We start from the raw sequence: 23,666 nt of genomic DNA on the forward strand, positions 1-23,666 counted from the left end.
GCTAGGGTTGTCACATATAACTATACTAGGGGTCTCCACCTCATTACCCACAACATAGTTTGACGTTAAATTATCACTGCTACCATATGAATGTATGTCATTACGTAATTAAATTCTAGTTATGCACAGCCGCAAGTAACTTATTTGAAGACAAATACAACAACATTTATGTCATGACATTTCGTCACTACTTTGAAAAAAACTTGTATCTTCTTCTGTCAATGAAAAGAAAAATGTAATAAGTATGTATGGAATGCATATAGACTTACTGCGTTTTAACTCTGAGGAGCAGTGTGAGTAGTGACTATTTGTGGATAAGCATGAAAAGCTGCATTTGTATTTTCATTACAGAACGTCCGAATGTTCCCGAAGAGGTTCGCATATCAGAAGTATGGTCACGACGAGCGCGAGTCACCTGGAGGATAGCTCGCGGAGCCCTAGTGTCTCACTATTCGCTGCAGTACAGAGCGCTGAACCGCGAGTTGACTGTGCCGTTGGACACGCCACTGACAGGGTTACTGGAAAACTGGGACTCGCCCGAAGTACTTAACCTGACTTTGGCAAACTCAGATTTACTCCATGTGTCGTAAGTTTCTATTTTTGTAGTACTTGCAGGTTTCTTGATGAATAATAGTAGCCAAATAAACTAAGTTAAGTAAATTTAATGACGGCTAAGTTATGAACAAAGTATGCCACAGGCTCCACGTCGATCTTTCAATGCAAGGAAATTGCTTAAGAGCTGAGTGAGACTTAACTGAGTTTGAGCCAAAAAAACACACCAGTATAAAGAGTCTATGTATCCTTCATGCATCAAACCTTGTCACAAAACAATATACACCGTGTTTTTTTGTTTTCCGTTAAATTCGACACGTCGTTAGGTTCATATCAGTAATCACCATCACCACCATGTATATTCTTCTAGTTAAATTCGCAAAAAAATCATCATTTTCATACATAATAAATTAATCTGTTAGTGTGAGAGACCCTTAAGAATAACATTCAAGTTAGTGTCAAGTGATTGACGGCACATGTCAAAACAAATAACATTAGGAATCAGTAAAGAATGTGACACACGTGTTCAGCAATTATCTTTATTTGTTTAATAACTCGATAACCGCAAAAGTTAAGACGCTAGTTTCTTAGAAAAATTAATTGTATTTGATGTAATAAATCTTCCCTTAAAATTAACGAAATTCAATAAAAACAGGGTGTATATAATTATGCTATAACGTGTGGCAGGTCGGAAGGGCCCGGTCGAGCCGGTGCGTCCGTGTCGGGATTGTCGCCGGACACCCGATACGCGCTCCGTCTTGCCGCCTTCAACGATGTTGGAGCCTCCGCGTACACCTCTCCGCTGCACTTCACTACGAGAGAGGAAGGTCAGTGACAGATGTGCCTATAACGTACATGTGGCATGTTGTAACGACCGAAAGGTGCGTCAGTATCGGGTCTGTCGGTGGTACGTTTGTGGCTCTCGTCAGCTGCCTGACACCCGATACGCGCTCCTAGGTTACTGGCCGCCTTCAATGTCGTCAGCGCGTCCGCGTAGACCTCCCCGCTACACTGCACTACGACTTACGAGGGAGGAAGGTCAGTGACAGATGTGTCTATAACCGTGTGGCAGATTGTAAGATATATAGGTTTTGTCCCAGTAAAGTTAAAATATGACCCAGAATTGGCTGCTGTGTTAGCTTTGATACCATTTTGTCAGTAATACTTATCAGTGATTGTTTTACACAGCAGCTAGAACTACTTTAACATCACAAACAATACAAAAAACAAATAACTAATTAAATCTTATAACCCAACTAACAAGATACAGCTATTTATCCGTGTTTGCCCCTTAACGAGGTCGTGACGTCTATAATAAAATAATGGACTGTACGGGGTCGTCCGGTGTTAATACCGACCATAATCGTTAAGCCATTTTATGCGCTACACGTTGTATTATGGACTCGTAAACTGTAAGTGTTAAGGCATTATTTTGACACGGTATTTCGTTAATGACTATTTTCTTTAATCCAACACATAGTTAGGTATATCGAAGAATTAATTAGTGATAATTTGGATATTAGATTTCTTCGAATAAACGGCGAACGAGTCACAATTTTAAATGTGTTATGAAGAGGCACTTTAATAAATAGATCGAAACCGTTCTCAAAATAGAGTAAATAGAAATCCGTACAAAGTAACAAAATGTTGGTTAGTAATACATTTATTACTACATTTACATGGTACATTTATTGCTCAATGCTCAGATTTTTTAGATGAATAATGGAGTTTGTATTGGTTGGTTTTCAGTAAAACGTGACAAAAGTATTTCGAACATTTGATTTTTTCGAGCTAGCAATATGAAAAATGAGACATTTATATTAAATCGTGAAATATTGCAAAATACATAGGTATTTATTTTAATTTAAAATACATAGGTATTTATTGCAATTGAAATTACCCCCTTGTTCGCTAATCTAGAATTATTACTTATTTTACAATTGTACCTTATACCATTATGTCCATTATACCTCTGTAAACTGTATGAAATAATAATAACAAACAACAACGTTCGCAAACGTAACACGCATCCCACCTTGTAACAACCTGTAACACCTCTAATATAATTCAACATTCCCGAAATTCTCTCACTAAAATTACCCTCGTAGGTCATCATCATCATCTTGCTAGGCCTTTGTCCCATTTACTTGGGGTCGGCCTTCCCCGTCCTTTTCTTCCATTCTGCACGATTGAGCGCAAGATCGGCGTCTATATTGTGGTCTTTCAGGTCTCGTTGAACCGTCGTCAGCCAGGTGGGCGGGCGTCTTCCTGGTCCTCGCTTCCTCGTTGGAATCTCGAGCGCTACCTTAACCATGTAGTTTTCTGGACGCCTCTGTACATGGCCGTACCACCTCAGACGTTTTTCCGTCAGCTTTTCGGTTATTGGTGCTACCTTGAAACTTCCCCGAATATACACATTCTTGATTTTGTCCATCATGGTGACACCCGCCTACCAGCGTAGCATGCGCATCTCTGTTGTATGGAGTTTATTCAAATGGGCTTTATTAGTGGCCCAACACTCGGATCCGTACAACAACGCTGGTCTAACTGCCGTCTATACACATGACCCTTCACCTTCAAGGGTATTTTTCTATCACATAAGACGCCAGTGAGCTCTCGCCATTTCATCCAGCCAGTCTGAGTTCTATGGACTATATCGCTGTCAATCTTTCCGTCGCTGCTGAGTACGGAGCCAAGATATTTAAACTTTGTGACAGTTGGCAGGCGATCAGTTCCTATATAGAATCTGACGTTTTCTGGGTTATTTGCCGTTGTATCAAACAGACAGGACATGTGCTCGGTCTTCTTCCGACTGATTTTTAAACCGTGACCCTCTAATGCATCTACCCAGCTATTCAGATCGCGCTGAAGGTCAGTCTCAGTCTCTGCTATTAAGGCCACGTCGTCAGCATATAGAAGGTGCCAGGGAACAGTCCGTTGGCATTTTTGTGTAAGATAATCCATCGTAACATTAAAGAGAAGTGGACTAAGTGTGGAGCCCTGGTGTACTCCGACCTTGAGCTCGAAGCTGTCGCTCATACCTGCCGGGCAAATGACCTGAGTAGTGACGTCTGCGTACATGTCCATAATAAGGTTGATGTAAACCTCTGGGATAAGCTGGGCACGTAGAGCCTCCCATATAAGGTCTCGTGGTACATGGTCAAATGCCTTTTCAAGGTCAATAAATATCATATGAAGGTTTGTGCTGTTGCGTTTGGCCTTCTCAATCAGGATTCGTATAGCCTGAATGGCGTCAGAAGTACCTTTTCCCGCAACGAACCCGCACTGATTAGGAGTGTGCTTCACGATACAATTTAGTCTGCTGTTGATGATTAAAATTACCCTCGTAGGTATTTAAGTAATTCTAAAAGCTTAAACATGATCATGACGCGATGTACTTGATTGTTTAGCTCCCGGCGGAGCGCCGCGAGAGATCACCGTGCGGGCCCTGCGGGCGCGAGAACTACACATCACTTGGCAGGTAATCTTACCCGTATTTACAGGTATTACAAGTTTACAAGAGCTTTTAGCGGCTTGGGTTTCCAGTTTGATAATAGACGTCAGTAGACTCAGTAGGCTGAAAGCAAGTGATACTGATATTACAAACGTAGTCTTCATTTTGTTGTACACTTAAGACGCTACAGGAGCGAAAATGCTAAAATGGAAATGAGCCCCCCTTTCAATTTGGGAATTTTAGTTAAATATACTAGTTTTATTAACTAGATTTATCGGAAAAAAAATTGTCAATTCTGAAAAACTCAGTTAAAAGATATTGCGAAAAAATCTTTAAAATCGAGGTTCCGCTCTGAACTCTGACTGTTTCTTCTTTCAAAACTTAATCAATTGTAACGAAACTTGAGAACCTGAATAAAAATGAAATTATCTCTGTCGAACCGTTTAGTTTTTTTGGCTAATTATTACCAATTTTGATACCACACATTTTTTGCGTCTTAACATCAATATTAGTGTATGAAATAATTTGCGTATTTGTCGCTCTGTGAGATTTCGAAATAGAAACACATTTTGACTCGACTGTTATCAGAGGTAGCAACAACAATGCAATTGTTCTGTTAATTTTCGTTAAGCTGTAAGACAACGGTCGTAGACTTTAGAGGCATAGTCTGATAAATAAAGACTATTTAAAATGTGAATACGTACACTTCGTACAGTTTAGATCAGTTATTTGTACACTTAGGAAGAAGTCCGAAATGCCTTGATGCTAACTGTCCAAGATCGGTTAAATATGAGCGTTTATACACCCTGTTTTTATTGAATTCCGTTAACTTTAAGGGAAGATTCATTACATCAAATACAATTAATTTCTCTAAGAAACTAGCGTCTTAACTCTTGCGGTTATCGAGTTATTAAAAAAATAAAGATAATTGCTGAACACGCGTGTCACAGCCTTTACTTATTCCTAATGTTATTTGTTATGACATGTGCTGTCAATCACTTGTCACTAACTTGAATGTTATTCTTAAGGGTCTCTCACACTAATAAATTCATTTATTATGTATGAAAAGGATTTATTTTTTTTGCGAATTTAACTAAAAGTGATATACAGGGTGGTTCCTGATAATGAACCTAACGACATGTCGAATTTAACGAAAAACAAAAAAAACATGGACATATAAACTCAACAAAATGTTTATTGTAATTGGTGCTACTAAAGTCTCTCAAAGGCGAAACTGCTTTATAAATATATACCGCTTTATTTATTATTTAAATATTATTGTTGTTACCAGCCGCCACCCAGAGAATCATGGCACGGCGCGCTCCTAGGCTACACCATCCGCTGGTGGGTCTCCGAAGAAGGCAAAGGAACGTTGAACGACAGCCCGGGATCCGAGAGCGGGGCAAGTGCAGATGCTACAAGTACGACTCTGAGAGGGTTGAAGCCTGCTACGCGATATGGGGTCACAGTGAGGGCATATAATGCGGCTGGCACTGGGCCTGTGTCACCACCACATTATCGACATACATTAGAATCGCGTAAGTAAACTGAATAGTTTAATTGTCAGTACAGTATTATTCATTTATTATTCATAATAATAACTAATCATAATTATTTACTTATTGCTTTCATGGTCTGTTATGTTATGTTTGCCAAATATAAGGTCAATTTGACACTATGCGTCACTTTAATTATAGACATGCTCGTCACTTAGATGCATTTTTTATGGATATCCTTGAAACGCAACTATTTTAGTCGTTACATTGATGACCATACTTTAAACATAGTCGGCTGCAAGTTGCAGTCTAAAATCTTCTGTTTTTAATACAGTATATAAATATATTTAGACGCATTTACACCAAGTGATATATTAATTATCGCCACCGCACTCTATTTTTAAAGGTACTTTATTTTATGTAAAGTTAATGTACAGGAAAAAATTTAACTGCGCCAACAATTTACGAAATCAGATTACACTATTTTAACAGCAGCGAACCATAACCGCTTCGCTTTTCAAGTTTTGTTTTCAACTTTTGTCATTGCACTCGTGAATAAATCCGCATTGCGCTATCGACAGGAAGCGGCCATCGTAAATTTTCACATCAAAATGCAAAATGGTTTAATTGGACCGTGGCCTCTATATAGGTCAAACGGTTCAGGACAAATTGATGGCACTTGGAGAGCTGACTTTGTTAGCATTTTTGAAGCTCAAAAGGAATACTCGATATTCGAAGTCACCTTTACGGAGATTATAAACTGAAAGACCAAAGAAGGCTCGGTCTTTCCCACTTTTAGAATGTCATACTTTAGTAAGTGTAAATCAGCATTTTAATTAATTTGTAACCGGTGGACCGCTTTTTCTTTGGTATCTATTTCAGTTTAAATTTATATAAATTTGTGACTATTTATAAACAAAATTTATTTAATAGTTTCTTACGAGAACGCATCAGCAAATGACACAATGAACTTTTTACAATAAAGATAAATAAGTGACGAAATATTGTTTGAACAATGAAGAACATCAAAGTGAAAATAATAGAAGACCAAAACGAGCTGGGTAAAGTGAGATGCTTTGAAAATTATTAAAACAGTTTTTAATTGTTTATCCCTGTAGATTGAAATTAAAATCTGATTTATAAGTCAGCGACAGTTCCTTTGTTTCCTGTTATTAAATACATCTTTTTTTTATACTACGTCGGTGGCAAACAAGCATACGGTCCGCCTGATGGAAAGCGGTCACCGTACTTATTTGTAATATATTAATCAAATGAAAATTAAATAACGTAGCCACTCTAGAGTGGCCTAGGATTCTGTTCTATCTAGATAGAACGCTGTTTTATTGAGTCCGTGCTGTTTTTTTCATAGGAGACATTTTTACATTTACTGTGAAAAGGTTCTACAGTAGCCTAGGATTGAAATTGGTTGACTGTATCACAGTTTTATGTCGCTACGTTAATAAAATATTATAATTTATAATCAGATGATAATGCCTTTCTTATATGTATACCTATTTACTGGCCTTAGCGTCTATTTCAGACGATTTATGGTGCAATGTCCGAGAGATATCGCTTTTGATGACTAAAGAGACCTATGCGAGAGCGACATATTTTGCCACATAGCTGACAAGGGAAGCTTGCAACCGATTGCGACGTTTCGCTATGGTGTCTTCTTTCCCTTTTGTCAGCAAGTGCCGCAAACCAGGTCTCTTGTATAATAATAAATATTTAACTTACCGATGTACTAAATAAAATAAATACGAAAAGTTTGAACGATAAAACCAGATTCTGTTAAAATGGCAATCAGGTATCGTCTCTGAGAAGTCGAGTCCGTTCGGGCGGAAGCGTCTTAAGTGGCAACCCCTTTCAGCGAAGTGAAAGCCAGTAAAAAAAGCGAATCTGTGGATATTTTTGTGAAGAATATTTATGACGAACCTATGGTATTTTGTCGTGTATGAGAAATCAATAAATATACTGCACTTTTTCTATGCTTCTATTATTGTCCTAAATTATGTATTTTAAGGAAATAGCCCAACGCTAATAAAAAAAATAATTTTAATTTTAATAAAAAAAATATTTTATTTTTTATTTACTTAATCTCTTTTTCTGCTTCTATTATTGTCCTAAATGATGTGTTTTAAGGAACAATAATAAAGTATTTCTAAGGCAGTCATAGCCCGACGCAAGTAAAAAATAAAATTTTAATTTTATTAAAAAAAATATTTTATTTTTTATTTAATCTCTTTTCGCTTCTATTATTGTCCTAAATGATGTTTTAAGGAACAATATTAATATAGCCCGACGCTAACACGTACTTTTTCTGTGAAAATGATGTACGATTTTCCCGCTGCAATTTTAATTTGTTTTTTTTTTTTTACGAGTATTCGTAAAGCTGAATTTTTACTGCATCCTTGTTGATATCAACCATGTATTAAGTTTTGATACTAGGTTGTATTAGCTATATTCAAATACTCCGTTTGAGATAAATATGTAAGCTCTAAGAAAAGTAGGAACCTCGGAACCTTCAAGGAAAAAATATGATCGTTTAGATAGCGCCACACGTTTGTTTGATGCTCGGCTATTAGTATACGGATAAGTATCCCGAATATGATAAAATTTAAAAATTTTAACATATATATATCTCTCTCTTGCTATCATCTATGATATAGACGTGAAATGTAATAATCTCTTTTTCATAATTGATATGTATAAATGTTGTTTTAAACACAGCTCCGACGGGAGGTCCCGAGGGTCTGAGCTGCAAATCAAACGGGCCGACGTCGCTACGAGCCGCGTGGCGTCCGCCCGCCGCGGACGCCAGAGGCGGCGTCATCACACACTATACGCTGCAGTTCACGAGATACGATGCTGACCCGCTACTGCCCACTCAGGACGCGTATTTACGGGTTCAGGTAAGAATTGCAATGAGATCTTGTTATTTTTTATTACAGTATCAAACGACTTCTTCTATGAAGTTCAAAATGAACTTTAAATTTCATGGAGCTTTTTAACGAGTCGTACAGTTCATTCTGGATGGACACTGGACAGCACCCCTTATTAAATTACTATTTATTTTCTAAAATAAAGATAATGTTTGTTTTTAGAAAATTTTGCTATCTCCATTATTTAAGATACTTCTCCAGGCGTATAAGAGTGAATGTTAGTGTGATCGGGACGGCCTGATGTTTTATCATTTATCGCGCGACCATGCTTGCCTGCTAGTGTGCGTAGCCGAATGCACAAACGCTTCACGAAACGCTTACGATCGTATCGATATCGTGAGCAAATAATGAAAGAATCATGAAGCGTGTGGTCTTTCGGCTACGCACTCAAGTGATATTAAAGAAAACCATTCCGAGTATTAGGTTGCATATTAGATCGTTTTATTTTTTTATATTTCTCCATGTTAAAAGAGTCTTGCAGTTTTGTTTATGATACGACTCGCACCATAAACACAACTGAATAACTTTCTAAGTGTGAACATTCACACTTTCTAAATTATGAAATTTTGAAAATGGGAAAGCTTACGAACCGGGCTAGCTTGACAGCCAGTCCCGAGCAATTCCTGTATATTTATTTATTTCTATATACCGACAATCTCGGAAACCGCTCAAACGATTTCGCTGAAATTTGTTTTATGGAGGTTTTCGGGGGTGAAAAATATCAGCTTAGTTTTAGGTTCCGGAAAACGCGAAATTTAGAGTTTTCGAACTACGAGCGAACCTCGGTCACCCAGGTACTAATTATTAAGTCTGCTATTTCGTAAGATTTCTAACACCATTTTTTATTTATTCTTGTAATGTTTGTCATAAAGGGTGTAGAAGCCACAATATCCCGGCTGACACCTTACGCCGAGTACGAAATAAGGGTGCGCGCACACAACGCGGCTGGCGACGGACCGCTGTCAGCGCCGCAAGTGTGCAGGACGGACGAAGATGGTAACTAATTGACTATTAACTACTAACAAGTGGGTTCGCTTCTTAACTTATATTAAATATCAAATCAATGAAAAGCAGTGCCACAGATTGCCGCGGCATTATACTGACGGCTCATTTTTATGTTCGCATGACTTCTTTTGTATGTACTATGTGTTAAATAAATGTAATTCTATTAGAGTTGTGCCTGCTCGTTCACTGAAAAGATCGCTCCCAACTAGTACGATCTCCGAAGTGTACTAGGTCGTTCTTTTAGGACCTTTAGTACAGTAGTACACCGAGAGAGCGAGAAACAAATTGTGCGTATGGCGTACAGTAACGCTCGCTCGTACTAGCCGAGAGCTGATCGTCCGTTTTCGCGCGCTCTCGGTCCGCGTCAGTCGGTTTTAGTTCGGTTGCAGTTGGATCACACGGATCGCTTTGCTGTCATTGTCACTCCTCGGCTCTTCGCTCCTTTTGCTCCCATTCTGTTGCGCGTGTATGAGTGTACTAAATGTAGGTACTAGAGAGCAGAATCATTTGGAAGTACAGTAGAACCCGGTTAAAACGATCACGTTTAATACGATTTCCCGCATTATACGCCATTTTATGCCGGTCCCTACAATTTGAGACTTGTTTTCAAACATTTTTTCACGGTTAATACGACTCGCGTCCCCGCTTAATACACCATCTAAAACCACTCACCTTGCATTACTTTACAACTTTATTTATGCGGGTGACAATAATCGGAACTAATTGTACTGTACTAATTACGCGATTCTGGCGACACCGCCATGCGCCACCCGTAAAGATTAATTTGTAATTTGTCATCCTAGCTCAGCGGTTAGTGCGATAGTTCGTACCTACCTACATACACTTCGCTCATTATCACTGCTGCGGTGTTGAGTGTCGGTGTTGTCTCTGAGTTCTTTGTTCCATCTTTGGTTCAGTGATGTCAAAAATAAGAAGAAAAACATTAAAGCTCCAAGAAAAAGTAACCATATATTATTAAAAGTTTACGATGAAAAATCACAATTTTTTCTCGTTTAATACGATTTCCCGTATAATACGCTTTTTTGGCTTGGTCCCCTCAGAATCGTTTTAAGCGGGTTCTACTGTAGTTCGGTCTAGTACAGTGCAGGGAATCGTCTCTATTGTACTATTAGTACATGTCCTACACAAGCCTATATTCTATTATATTCCAAATAACTTTTAAAAACATACTTAGTTAATTGATAAATTATGAATCATTTAGCATAAGGTATTATTTGAAAACGGGACAAGAACACAAAATACATCTTGGAATTAAACATATGAAAAACCCTCTTATTGAAAACAATGATTACCTAAGTAAACTTCAAAGAAAATAAATAATTCAAAGTTCTACTGTGATAAAAAAAATAATACATACACTGAAAAGCACTAAACCAGTAAGCAATTCATATATTTCGGAGTAAAAACCAAAGAGCCGACGAAATATATTTCATTTATGCTGTTAATCTCTATTCCAGGTAGTTCCCATTTTACTTGTAAAAAGAAATGAAGGGATTTTTTTACACAGAAATACTTGATGTAGTAGTTACTTAGATAAATAGTAAATAATAGTTATAATATACAAATACTTAAATACACAGAAAACATGAATGACTCAAGAAGAAGCATTTGAGCTCTTTATACAAATTTAGCCTATTATCGGAATTCAAACCGCCTTTACAGGAAGGTTTTTTTTCGTTAGTGCGTTTTCTCGTTATCCGATCCGATATCGGATGTAGGACCGATATCCCATATATTTATTTATTTAAACTTTATTGCACAAATTATCAATAAAAAGTACAAATGGCGGACTTAACGCCTTAAGGCATTCTCTACCAGTCAACCATTGGGCAAAACAGAGATAGTTAGTTTGGTGCACAAGATTATAAAGCCAGTATGAGATTGTAATGATTAAATACAAGTCGATGCCTACTATTATAATATTTTAAGTGGCTAAAAATATTTGATTTTTGCCTTTTTTATACTACGTCGGTGGCAAATAAGCAGACGGAAAATCCTTCCTACATATCGGATCGGATAATGTGAAAACGCACCTAGGCCGGACCTTACAAAATGATATTGTTTCAGTGCCGAGTGCTCCTGGGGGTATGAAGCTGGTAGCGTTGGCCGAGCGGTCACTGCGGGCGTCCTGGCTTCCTCCCCCAGAACCTAACGGGAGACTGACGCAGTACATACTCTATGTGAAGGACTTGTCAGGGTTAGTGGGCATCTCATCTTGTTTTATTTCACGCTAACAATAATTATATATACGCGATGGGCTGTGCGTTAAACGGAATCAAAGGTGTCATAAATGGTTTGATTCATAGTGACAGTCAATTTTTATTAAAAACTTATTTATTTGAATACGAAGTTTTTGTATAATCACCAAGCACGCGAATTAGGTTACGTTCGATCCCTTAGTAATAATTTTGTTTTTGTAATTATCAAGATACCTACAACTCTCAAACGTACTTACGCAGTAACGTATCATTTTAGTTATAATATTCCATTTATTGCAACTGTATTTAAGGTAATAAGTGGTACCATTCATAACAATCTACTCGTGATCCCTAATCCTACCGACTGCACCATATATGTTAGGAGATTATATACAACCAAAGGATCATAACACAGCATATTCAGTACTATAGTATTAAATAATACCACATTATATAGTTATCACAATATTCAACTACAGATCGGCAAGCTTAGATCATGCAAATATATCAGAATATTTTTATCCAGATCACAAGAGCCAAATGCAACTAGAGTAAACGCCTGTACGGAGGGCGAGGGCGTTTACACAGAATGCATGAGGACCCTTCGGGGTCTTCGCGCCGGACGAACTTATGAGGCTTGGGTACGAGCTGCCACCAGCGCAGGCGAAGGCCCGCCTTCCACCACCGTCGCCTGTCAGACTAGTGCCTTAGGTAAGATGAGACTTGGACCAAGTTAATATTCATGTATAAAGTCAGCTCAAAACTAAACTTGTCTTTGAGTGATGTGACTTGATGATTGAACAGAAGCTTTTTAGTCAGATCTTTTGCTTCGATGTGACTTCGAAATAAATTTTTACGTTTTTTTTTTCAATAGCTCCTGCCAGGATTTCTTCCTTTGGAGATGTAGCAGTTGGAGCTGCAGGTGGATCTTTGTCACTAAAATGCGTAGTTGGAGGGACTCCACCACCAATTAAACGTTGGTTAAGAGGTGGCAGTCCTCTTCACCCACGATCGCCGTTCCATCTGGATGGGGACGCATTACTGATTAGAGGTAATTTTCAATAAAGGGCACTTATCAGAAATGAGGCATTAATCCATTACCAAGCTAAGATGAGTACTTTATTATTTTCCTTCTTCAGGCTTGGAACTGTCTCACGCTGATAACTACACGTGTGTTGCCGAAAACCCTCACGGTTCGGATTCAGCTACGTGGAGAGTGGTAGTGCTACGGCCGCCGGCACCGCCAACTCTCGCTTTGCTTGAAGCTCGCTCCAGAGAACTAGAGCTTGATATGCGACCAGCCCCAAGGGCTCCTGGGCACGCACTACCTAAATCTTATTCTTTACACTGGAGGCTTGCTGCTCCCGAGGTAGCTAATCTTAAAATTGTCTTTCAAATTGTGTTTGAGTTTAAAGAAACTATGAGTATAATAAGGATTCATTTTAGGGAGAATGGAGGATATTAGCCGCCAGCCCTGGTCCAATGACGTTACCAAACCTTCGCTGTGGCTCAGCTTACCGGGCATATGGGTCCGCGGGCGGACCGCCCGGTACTGAGATAGCGGTTCGCACCACCGGAGGGCCACCGGTTGCCCCTCCTGATTCCAGGTGGATTAGAGTGAACTCCACACACGCGAGGTTCGATACGAGCAGTTGGACGGACGGGGGTTGTGGGCCCGTGGCGTTGAAGTTGGAGTGGGCTGGATCTGGTGTGGCTGGTGCAAGGGATGTGCCTGTTGGAGGCGAAGTTATTCTGGGAGGTATATACCTACTTTGCCTAAAGATTTTTTTAATGTAATGTTCATTTTGGGCAATTTGTTTTACACTAGTGTATTTTTTTAGGTTTAACGCCTGGCTCGAGATATCGCGTAGCAGCCCGCGCGTCAAACGAGGCGGGCTGGACGCGAGAAGTGTACGAGTTCACCACGAGCCCGGCCGAAGGTGGCTACGCGGAGGAGGTAGACGCTCCATTCCCCGCCACGGCGGGAGAACTAGCTTTGTTGCTAGCCCTCTGTGCGGCCCTCTCACTGGCTGCATTGACCATTTTAGCTATTCTTTTGAGGCGGAAAAGGTACGTATTGCAGGAAACTTCTTTGTTTATAAAATTTAAGTTAAACATATAAACCGGCTCTCTTACGTGTAAAAAGACAGAAAAAGGCTCGACTTGTATGTTAAAGGTAATTAATTTGCATTAAATATAATTTTAATTTAACATAATAGCAAGATTGTAAACATGATATTTCTTACATTATACATCTTATTGTCTGTTTCTTATGAAAAGTAATTTCAGAAAATGAAAAGTAAACATCTGTCTATATTTTGAATTTCACAAAGAAACTGTTTACATTGGATTTCTCTTTTCTGACAATCACTTTAACGAGTAAGAAAAATATATCCAAGCATTTTCTGATAAAACATTATTATTACTTAGGAGGATTTGAAATGAATTAGGTAACATACATAGCGCAAGTTTTAGGAGTCGAGCACGATTGAATTCAAGACGTCAGTCAGCAATCCTAAAGTGCATTCCCCCGCAATTAAGGTGGAGCTGAGTCGTGAAAAATATTCAAACACCCACCTCGGATCGTTAGGTCCGTGATCTGTGAACGAGTTGCTGACACGGGACCTCTTTGTCGACAATTAAGCGTAGACCCATCGACCCTTTTCACGTCTGTCGTGCTAACGACGTATGACACGAGTTTTAATATCGCAGAGTACCTAGCCAAAGTCACAGTCGCTTACGTTTCTTAAGCGTACCACAGCTAGCTCTCCCTGTGGTGGCGCGACAGAGTCAGACTGCTTTTCGATCACCATGTAACGTCAACGATTGTCACTTCAGCTAGGCCTTCTGTCCTCCAGCGGAAAATATTAAAGTAATAACGCCACCGCTATGGATCCCGCCGTATTTTTGGATAATGTACGACTTGAGAGAAAAATGTGATTTTGTCCCGTGGAACAGGAGGGTTCCTTGACTTTAGTGCAATTTATTGCTTGGAGGCAACACATATTAGGTTGATGATGCAGTTGTGCCTATATTTTCTGCTAAGAAAGTTTTGAAAATGTTTTCTAAGTTAAAGTAGGTTTATAAAAAAAACTTTCCTTGTTGTACAGGATAAACAAAATATCGTTCTAAAGTTTATTTTTAAATTGGATTTAAATACTTTTATTACAAAGCTTGAAATATGTATACCTACCGTCCGTAAAAATGTTAAATGTAGGCAATGAATTAAATTATGCGAAAATAACTAAGAAACAAATCCTAACTAGACAATTACATTAAAATATGTACCTAGATAATTTCCGTTCAGACGTCTATTTATTAACGTCTAAATAGTTAAGTACATTTATGTACCTAATAGTTTCTTTAATATGCACTATACTAGTACCTACCTGAATACTAGCAACTTTATACACGTACCTATTTATTTATTTATTCAAATAAATTACACCGCATCGCAGTAAAAACTAAGACACTGCAACAAAAAAAGCAAAATAAAAAAAAACTATAAGTACAAATTAAAAAACTTTATACAATAAAAAAAAAAAACAAAAACATAAATATACACATACACTTTTAAATTAGTTACGAACAAATGTGACTGTGTTCTCATCAAACACATTCAACAAGGTTCAGCGTCATATAAAACCCATCCGCTTCCTCTTACATAAGGGTAGTAAGATGTAAAATATATTCCCTAGTGGAAAAATAGCGAAGTTAACCGAGCTACAGGAGCGAGGCGCTATCACAAATAATTTATGGTTGGGTGCGAGCGCTACGCGGAAGAGACTCTACTTGCTTATTTTTATGTTTCACACTCTATAAAATAGTAGAGTTTGGTGTTTAAAATGTAATATACGTATTTAATTTTGTGGCGTTTAATATAAACGATTGAGTTTTTTATGTGATTAAATTTTAACTAATTTTAGTATCCTCACTAATCACAATTAAGTAGGTAGTTAATAATGTTAATATAGGACTTATAGTATAGTTAATTCGTTTTTTATTTAAACTAATCAATAGTTTGTAATTTGGATGTTTAGATTATTGCAATACGATAAGAAATCTGACTTGAAAGGCTTTTGTCGGAAATCATATTATTATCATATCATATATAATTTAAATGTCAAAAACTTTATTAAGGCTAGAAAAATCTGCATTCATTATTTTCAGTCCGTCTCAAATCTTCATAAAAAGAACGCAAAGACTTTATCAAATTACAACAGTTTTCATATTTACCCTTTTTTCTCGTACTTTTTCAAATTAAATTTGTGAGTGAATAGAAAGTTCAACGCAGGCAGTTTCTGGTCTACGTTTTATTAAAATATAGAATAACTAGCTTTTTCCCGCGGCTTCGCACGCTCTCGCTGCCGTGTCATACCTATGTCATGTAACTTGAGTTACATGATATACGCGTAACAAGTTTAATTCGTGTTTTTATGAAAGTCTTTACCTACCAAGTGAAAAAAAAATCATAAATCTCTTACCAATTCCTCATACGAGCTTGTCACTAAACTCGTGTAACTCCGTTTTTGCCCTAATGAGCTGTGGCTATCTCCCGTAACTAACAGTTACAGTAGATAGCCACGACACGCCTTTTACGCATCGAGCAATTTGGAACTCAGTTACAATACTTAGGCACGACAGACTTAGTTTTATATTATAGGCAGTCATAGAAGACTTTGCCTTATATTATAGGCAGACATAGAAGTTTTTGTGGCAAAATAAAGTGATTGAAAAAATTAAATATTGACAAATATATTATCGATATGATAAGAAGCTTTTGAAAAAACCCCCGACCGCGACCTAGTGGACCGATTTTCATGAAACATGGCTAAGAACACTCCCGACTAACTCAGCTTTCAGAAAAAAAAAAAATCAAAATCGATTCATCCGTTCGAGCGCTACGATGCCACAGACAGATACACACACAGACAGACAGACAGACAGACAGACAGACATACATTCGTTTTTGCGTCGGGGGTTAAAAAGCAACTATCATGATAGTAATAAGGTTCAAATCCATAAAAAGTCATTTCGGAGATAACACGTTTTGTCATCATCTTCGAAAAAAGTTACCTGCATACTGCGAACTGTTCCATAAATTTGAACCTTATTGCTATACGGTAATTGTTTTTTAACTACACTGAGACTTTAGCGCGTGCCGTTTAAAAGGGACTTAGCTACGTGAATAATAGAAACAAAGGCTTTTGTTTAACAGATTACGGCAAAAATGTTGTTTACGTATCTCATGAAACTGATAAAACGTAATACTTAAACTGTACTGAGAACACTGCATCTATAGCTCAGGCAATAACGCAAGTCATAGCCATATTTAACATATATTGTCCTTGTATTTAGAAGCCAACAGAATAGTGTGTCGGGTGTTAACAGTCATTTCTATACTAATCTTTATTTTGTAATAAACGGCTCGTTGTACCGAGAACCGACAGAATGGTACCTTTTCACGGCCGGCATACAAGCGCAATTACGTTCCTTACCTGCACCTAAATTTTACGACATGCACTAAACAAAGGATTACTTGACCTAAATTGTAAAGAACTAACCTACATTGTGTATTGTTAGCTAAGCAAGAGAACATGCAAACAAAAACTGGAACAGGACAAAAAACGCAACAGCTTACGAGTCATTGCTCCTTTCTTTATTATCTATCCATCCCATTGTATTGTTGAATGTGGGTTACTAGGCCAGTAGTAATAAGGAGGTCACTGACCCATATTTCGCTAAACAATAGTACGGATAGATAACAAAAGATTTGGGTCAACCTGCTAACAAAAAAGGTGCATTATTTATCTACAATTTAGGTCAGTAATACAATCCTTTGTTAAGTTTATGCCTTAATTTATAAGAACGTAATAAATATAAATTTAACATCATATTAAGGCTAGATCTAGATTACATACCTATATAGTTATCTGATCAAACATTCAAATACTATATACAACGTGCTTTTATTAAATTCCGACAACTTTAAGGGAAGGTTTGTTTAGGTCAAATACATTTTTTTAAGAAACTGCTGTGTTAACTCTTATTCACAAAAAATAATTAAATTACTGAACACGGGTGGTTCAACATTTACCACTTTCTAATGTTACATGTGCCGTCCAACAATTAACACGAAATAATTAATTTATTATATATGAAAACGAAAAAGAATTTATTTTTTATATACTGCGTGTTTTCTGTTAATGGGCCTAACTATGTGTTGAATTTAACGGGAAACGAAAAAAACACGATGTATAATTATTAATTGATAGAATTACAACATTTACTACAACAATAAACTTGTATCTAAGCCAACTGAGAAAAATATTTTAGTTAACGTGTCGTGCCCAACTACTGTAACTTGAGTTACAAGACGTCGCAAAACAGACTTTGTATGGGGAGCCTGTCGTGCCTAACTACTATATAGCCTATAATTTTAAATATATCCAAAAAATATGTTTTTTTTGTGCATCTACATCAGCATTACACTTACTACAATGTAACTGTGTAGTTTTTTCTTTATATTTCCACACCAGTATTGAATGCAGATCGAATTACCAAAAAAAACTTTAAACTGATTTTACTCAAAACTATGTTTTTCGAGTTACATGAGATAGGCGTGACACGGCAGACTCTATCCCTTCAACTATATCCACTTAAAAAATCACGTCAATTTGTCGCTCCGTTTGGCCGTGAAAGACGGACAAACAATCAGACATACACACTTTCCCATCTATAATATTAGTATGGATAATATAGTGTGCAGTTTATTTTTGTGACACACCGGCATTTTGGAATTTTCATATTAGGGTGCATCGGGGTAATTTCGAAAGTCACATAAAATTCACCATTACTTCCATCATATCAAGATTCCCCTTTCGGATTTACCCGAGCATTTCTGTGCTTCGAAATCACCATACACTCTATATCCATTTAAACTCACGGGCTATGTCGAAAAACTTAATATAATATTTTATTAAAGTATGTATGTCATCACTATGACATCTTTATTATGCCCAGGTCAAATGGTCTGATCGTTTTTGAAATATGAAGTTTCGTTGAACTCAAATATGAAAAGTAAGGTAAGGGAATGTACATAAATTATGTGTGTATTTATTTAATTATTTATCTCTCTGGTACCTTGTTGTACATGTTGCTGCATTTGTGACCCTCATCTCTTTTTATCCTCTCATTCACTCAAAGGTTAACTGGAAGAAATCCCTCAAAGGGATAAGTTCGCCTTTGTACTGTTCTTGACTGTAATTACTGTGTTTTTTGTTATTAATTGTACAATAAAGAGTTTACTCGTAGGTACTACTACTATCCATCCATAACTATAACTAATATTATAAATGCGAAAGTAACTCTGTCTGTCTGTCTGTTACGCTTTCCCGCTTAAACCACGCAACCGATTTTGATGAAATTTGGAACAGACAATCTTTAGACCCTGAGACAGAACATAGGCTACTTTTTATTTCGAAAAAAAGGGATGAAGGGGTTGAAAAAGAGGTTGAAAGTTTGTATGGGATTTCTTAATTTTAAAAGATAAAACCATGAAACTTTATATTTTAGCACTTGATACGAAATCATTAAACATCTTGATAAGGTCGAACGCGATTAATTAACATTATTTTTACCTTTTTTCTTTTTTTTTTTTGTGTGTCGTGCGGTGGGAAATAAACATTAACTAAAAGCGGGTAGATTATATTTATTTGTCTACCCCGAACATTTATATAAATTAATATCGGGTAGTTTTGTGTTGTTTACATCTCCGGTGACATTTTGCTGGGACGTGAGTCTTCCGCGACCACGGCCAGTGCAACCTGGCTGAAACGTTGGGAAAAAAGGTAAAAATAATGTTAATTAATCGCGTTCGACCTGTATGTGACTTTAAATATGTGTACAAAGCGCGAGAACTTAAAGTGTTATCTTGATAAGGGATAGGGATAGCGATAGCGATAGGGATAGCGATAGGGATAGCGATAGGGATAGCGATAGCGATAGCGATAGCGATAGCGATAGCGATAGCGATAGCGATAGCGATAGAGATAGGGATACGGATACGGATACGGATAATATGGGTATCGTTAGAGGGATACGGATAATCGGTCGGCGGTCTCTTACAATAAATGTGTTCTAAGACGATCGTTGTTTGCTTGCTTGAAGATTACGTTTGCGATAAGTATAAGCAAAATGTCTTTTATCTTTATCTTTATAAATGTAAAAAATTGTAAGGGATAATAGAAAAAATTACTTTTTACCCACCGATCATAGTGTCGAAATACGGGCTATGTGGGATGTTTATAAAGATTTCCCCAGCGTATATAGAATTACCTACGCTGTGGTCGATGTGTAATATTTCTACAATCATTGCAAGCAAAAGTATTATGTGCAATCGAAATAATCGCAGATAAATATACCTACAGAGAAACCTACGGATCCAAATGAAAATCTTAATGAATACTTTTATTACGCGGGCGAAGCCGCGGGTAAAAGCTAGTTAAGTATATATATTAATTTCTATTTACTCAACATTCTCTGATACCCCTCGGTAAAATGCTATAACGCAAATGGTTGATGGTGATGAATGAGTTCGCGTCACGCGCGCGATTGGTCGTATCCCATTCGCGGCATTACTAGCACCGCTGTGCTAGCACCATCAGTTTCGGCACCCATATGCCACGAAGCAATATATAATAATGCAAAAACTGAATATCTGCAGACTGCACGGAAAATGTTTCACTACCGAGACCCTGTCTACAGATATTTGTATGTCCACAGGAGTGACGGCGGCGTGCCGCGAGTGACCACCAGCGCGGAGAAGCAGACTTGCGGCACGTACCGAGCGCCGCCGCACCAGACGCCCAAGCTACCGCCCGACCCACCAGGTGAAATACATAACCAAACTCCATATCACTAAGTTCTTGCGCTTTGTACACATATATAAAGTCACACACAAGCTCTATAATAAGCTCCATATCGTCACTACTTTGAAATATTCTCGTATATGATACTGCTACTCAACGTTGATAAGATAATATATCGTTTATTCAAGTAGGATTTTACAACCTCTTTCGACTAGTCAAAATTACATTTAGATTAAATTAAAAAATAAACAACAAAAGAAACAAACGCAGTAACTCCGTATGCACGCCCTACGTAGTTATACTACATTTGTCTTTTCATTGACAGAACAGTTTTTTAAAGTAGTGACGATATGTCAGCATGCTGACACATCGCATCACATTTGGTCCACCTTGCGGTACGTACGGCGCGGATCAGTGAACGTACTTTAGTGACTTTCTACTACTAAATGCGATGCACGACCGATGCGTGCTATGAAAGTCTGTGGACGCTTACCGTAAATAACATGTGCCATTTTTAACCCCCGACGCAAAAACGACGGGGTGTTATAAGTTTGACGTGTCTGTCTGTGTGTATGTCTGTCTGTCTGTCTGTCTGTCTGTTTGTCTGTCTGTCTGTCTGTGTGTGTGTCTGTCTGTGGCATAGTAGCTCTCGAACGGATGAACCGATTTTGATTTAGTTTTATTTGTCTGAAAGCTGAGTTAGTCGGGAGTGTTCTTAGCCATGTTTCATGAAAATCGGTCCACTATGTCGCGGTCGGGGGTTTTTTCAAAATTTTAATTTTGTGGTTAGGTTATATTGCGTGTATGTAAATACTATCCGTCAAATATGGCGGAATACCTTACCTTATGAATTATGAAGGAATACCTTAGTACGGTTTGTCGTTGATAGTCAGTTTTGCTGCGATCGTTTGTTACACATATTTAGTGCACAATTTAGGGAAATGCTCATTATTTTGCTTTTAGCTTTCACAACTCATAATTATGTTATCTACAACAAATAATTGTATTTAAACAAACATGATTGTTTGAGGTAGTTATCACATTCATCGATGAGCTACGGTCATAACGCTTCGTCGTAGCCGATAACATCCCATGTAGCGAAAATGCATCGTAGAGGCGGAACGAGAAGTGTAATAAGACTAATAAGCACTGAATAGGTTCAATGTCATTCCCATAAAAATAAGCTAGTGACTGTCTCATAATGATGTTAGTAGAACTTGATAGCTTTTTTTGTTGAGTACCAAAAAAATAAAAACAAAAAACTATTCTAATTAACACAAGTAAATTATATTCTATTGAAAATATTTCAACTTGTGCTATCTTAAAGTAGTCACACCACTATATTTATAAATTAAAACCGAAATAAATTACACATATGAAAAAAAAAGTGACCAAAGCCTCCAGTGCACCAGCCTCAGGCACTGGAGGCCTTGGTCACTTTTTCTTTCATATGTGTAATTTATTTCGGTTTTAACAAAAAACTAGATCCATCCTCACACGTAAAACCATTATTTCCGTTATTTGTACCTTGAATTAGTAAGCGCCCGTTGCACGAACGCTAAACCTCAACTCGATCGAAATATAGCAACACTAAGCTCTCGTGTCTATATATCTAGCCGTGAACATAAATTTAGTTTTGGCAAACGCCGAAGTTCGTGTGAGCGTTAAATAAATAAGCATACGCTCGGCGCCTAAGCCTCGTTTGACCCGTTAGCTTGGATTACCTATCACTAGAACTCGTTTTGAGGCTTTGTAAAACTGACGCTCTTTCGCTGCAATCTTTCGAATAGTTGATAGTAGCTAGCACAACTTTTATTGCACATCTCGATCTGTTTATATATACAGACGAGTGCACACCGTGCATGGGCATGTGTTTCACCAGAAGGGAAATAGTGCGAATGCTGACACCCGTGTTTAAGCAGACTTTTGCTTGTGACATAATCGAACCGTAGTCAAGTGCTATCCTAAAAGTATAGCATAAAATGGTCTCAGAGACCAAACTCAAAAATTTGCACAACTTCATTTTGTTAGCTATACATCGCTACTATAATTTGCTTACCCCTTGCGAGGTAGGTATAGGATAGGTACAGCTACTAAGAGCCCGAATCACGTAACGAGTGTAAGCACTGGCTGGCTCTTATTTCTGATTGCTTTTCTAGGGCCTCTTTACCGACTGCAAGCTGTTTTTTCTGATTATTTATTTATATTTACTTGGAGATCCAACAGCTATGACATAAGTATATTTATAAGACACAGTAGATACAGGAAGCCAATTACAGGAACTCACTGGTAGTGACAATTTATATAAAATAGGTACTAAAGTTGCGCACTATCGCAACCACAAGTGAACAAAACTGTCGTACATATCAACTTATACACTAACATAAACACAACTTATACAATAATAAAATGAGATCACAAAAATAAGTATTAAGTAGGCAGTAGGAAGGCAACGACACGTTCACTCAAAGGATACAAAGTATTTCTGCACTAATTTAGGCCTCACGTTTGAGATTTTACAGTTGAATACATCGATAACAAATTTTTTAGATAATTCATAGTTTGCGACTTGCACGTGGTAAGAAACTTACGAACGAGTGGGGGCATTAAAGTATAGATTGCTGGACAATCAATTATAGCATGTTATTTCTGCCGTACTCTTATACTCTATTATTTTTAAGTTGTAGATATAGTTAAACTAGCTTTTTCCCGCGGCTTCGCTCGCCTTAGAAAGAGACAAAAAGTAGCCTATGTCACTCTCCATCCCTTCAACTATCTCCGCCTAAAAAATCACGTCAATTCGTCGCTCCGTTTTGCCACGAAAGACGGACAAACAAACAGATACACATACTTTCCCATTTATAATATTAGTATGGATTAGTTAACAAAGTACTATAAGTAAGTAGATTTAGTTACCTACTTACTTTTCATGAAAAGGAGCGCAAATAAAGAGTTTACAAATTTAGACAAACAAGAAAATTTTGTGGGGCGGCATGAGATATTTTTTTATTAGAATATTTGCTGCATCTACGGATCAAATTATGATTTGCCTCCATTACAAACATTCTCGCTTTATGAATGGGGACCCAGCCCTACACGGGGTTGTTTCACAAATGAAGGGCTATACG

At 37.6% G+C, this 23,666-nt stretch overlaps 1 protein-coding gene across 2 annotated transcripts in view; it reads left to right on the plus strand.

The window, feature by feature from the left end:
- Nucleotides 1-23,666, plus strand: part of LOC125233342 (Down syndrome cell adhesion molecule-like protein Dscam2) — a 92,076-nt gene that overhangs the window by 64,111 nt on the left and 4,299 nt on the right. For both annotated transcript variants that reach the window (XM_048139324.1, XM_048139323.1), the window contains 13 exons: nucleotides 352-586; nucleotides 1,240-1,379; nucleotides 3,963-4,033; nucleotides 5,298-5,544; nucleotides 8,233-8,414; nucleotides 9,317-9,440; nucleotides 11,538-11,667; nucleotides 12,195-12,379; nucleotides 12,543-12,719; nucleotides 12,808-13,037; nucleotides 13,115-13,427; nucleotides 13,510-13,738; nucleotides 20,453-20,559. In XM_048139324.1, coding sequence (XP_047995281.1) covers nucleotides 352-586; nucleotides 1,240-1,379; nucleotides 3,963-4,033; nucleotides 5,298-5,544; nucleotides 8,233-8,414; nucleotides 9,317-9,440; nucleotides 11,538-11,667; nucleotides 12,195-12,379; nucleotides 12,543-12,719; nucleotides 12,808-13,037; nucleotides 13,115-13,427; nucleotides 13,510-13,738; nucleotides 20,453-20,559 — 2,370 coding nt within the window. The remainder of the gene's footprint in view (nucleotides 1-351; nucleotides 587-1,239; nucleotides 1,380-3,962; nucleotides 4,034-5,297; nucleotides 5,545-8,232; nucleotides 8,415-9,316; nucleotides 9,441-11,537; nucleotides 11,668-12,194; nucleotides 12,380-12,542; nucleotides 12,720-12,807; nucleotides 13,038-13,114; nucleotides 13,428-13,509; nucleotides 13,739-20,452; nucleotides 20,560-23,666) is intronic.

This window comes from Leguminivora glycinivorella, chromosome 14, assembly GCF_023078275.1.
Source record: "Leguminivora glycinivorella isolate SPB_JAAS2020 chromosome 14, LegGlyc_1.1, whole genome shotgun sequence".
NCBI classification, from domain to species: domain Eukaryota; kingdom Metazoa; phylum Arthropoda; class Insecta; order Lepidoptera; family Tortricidae; genus Leguminivora; species Leguminivora glycinivorella.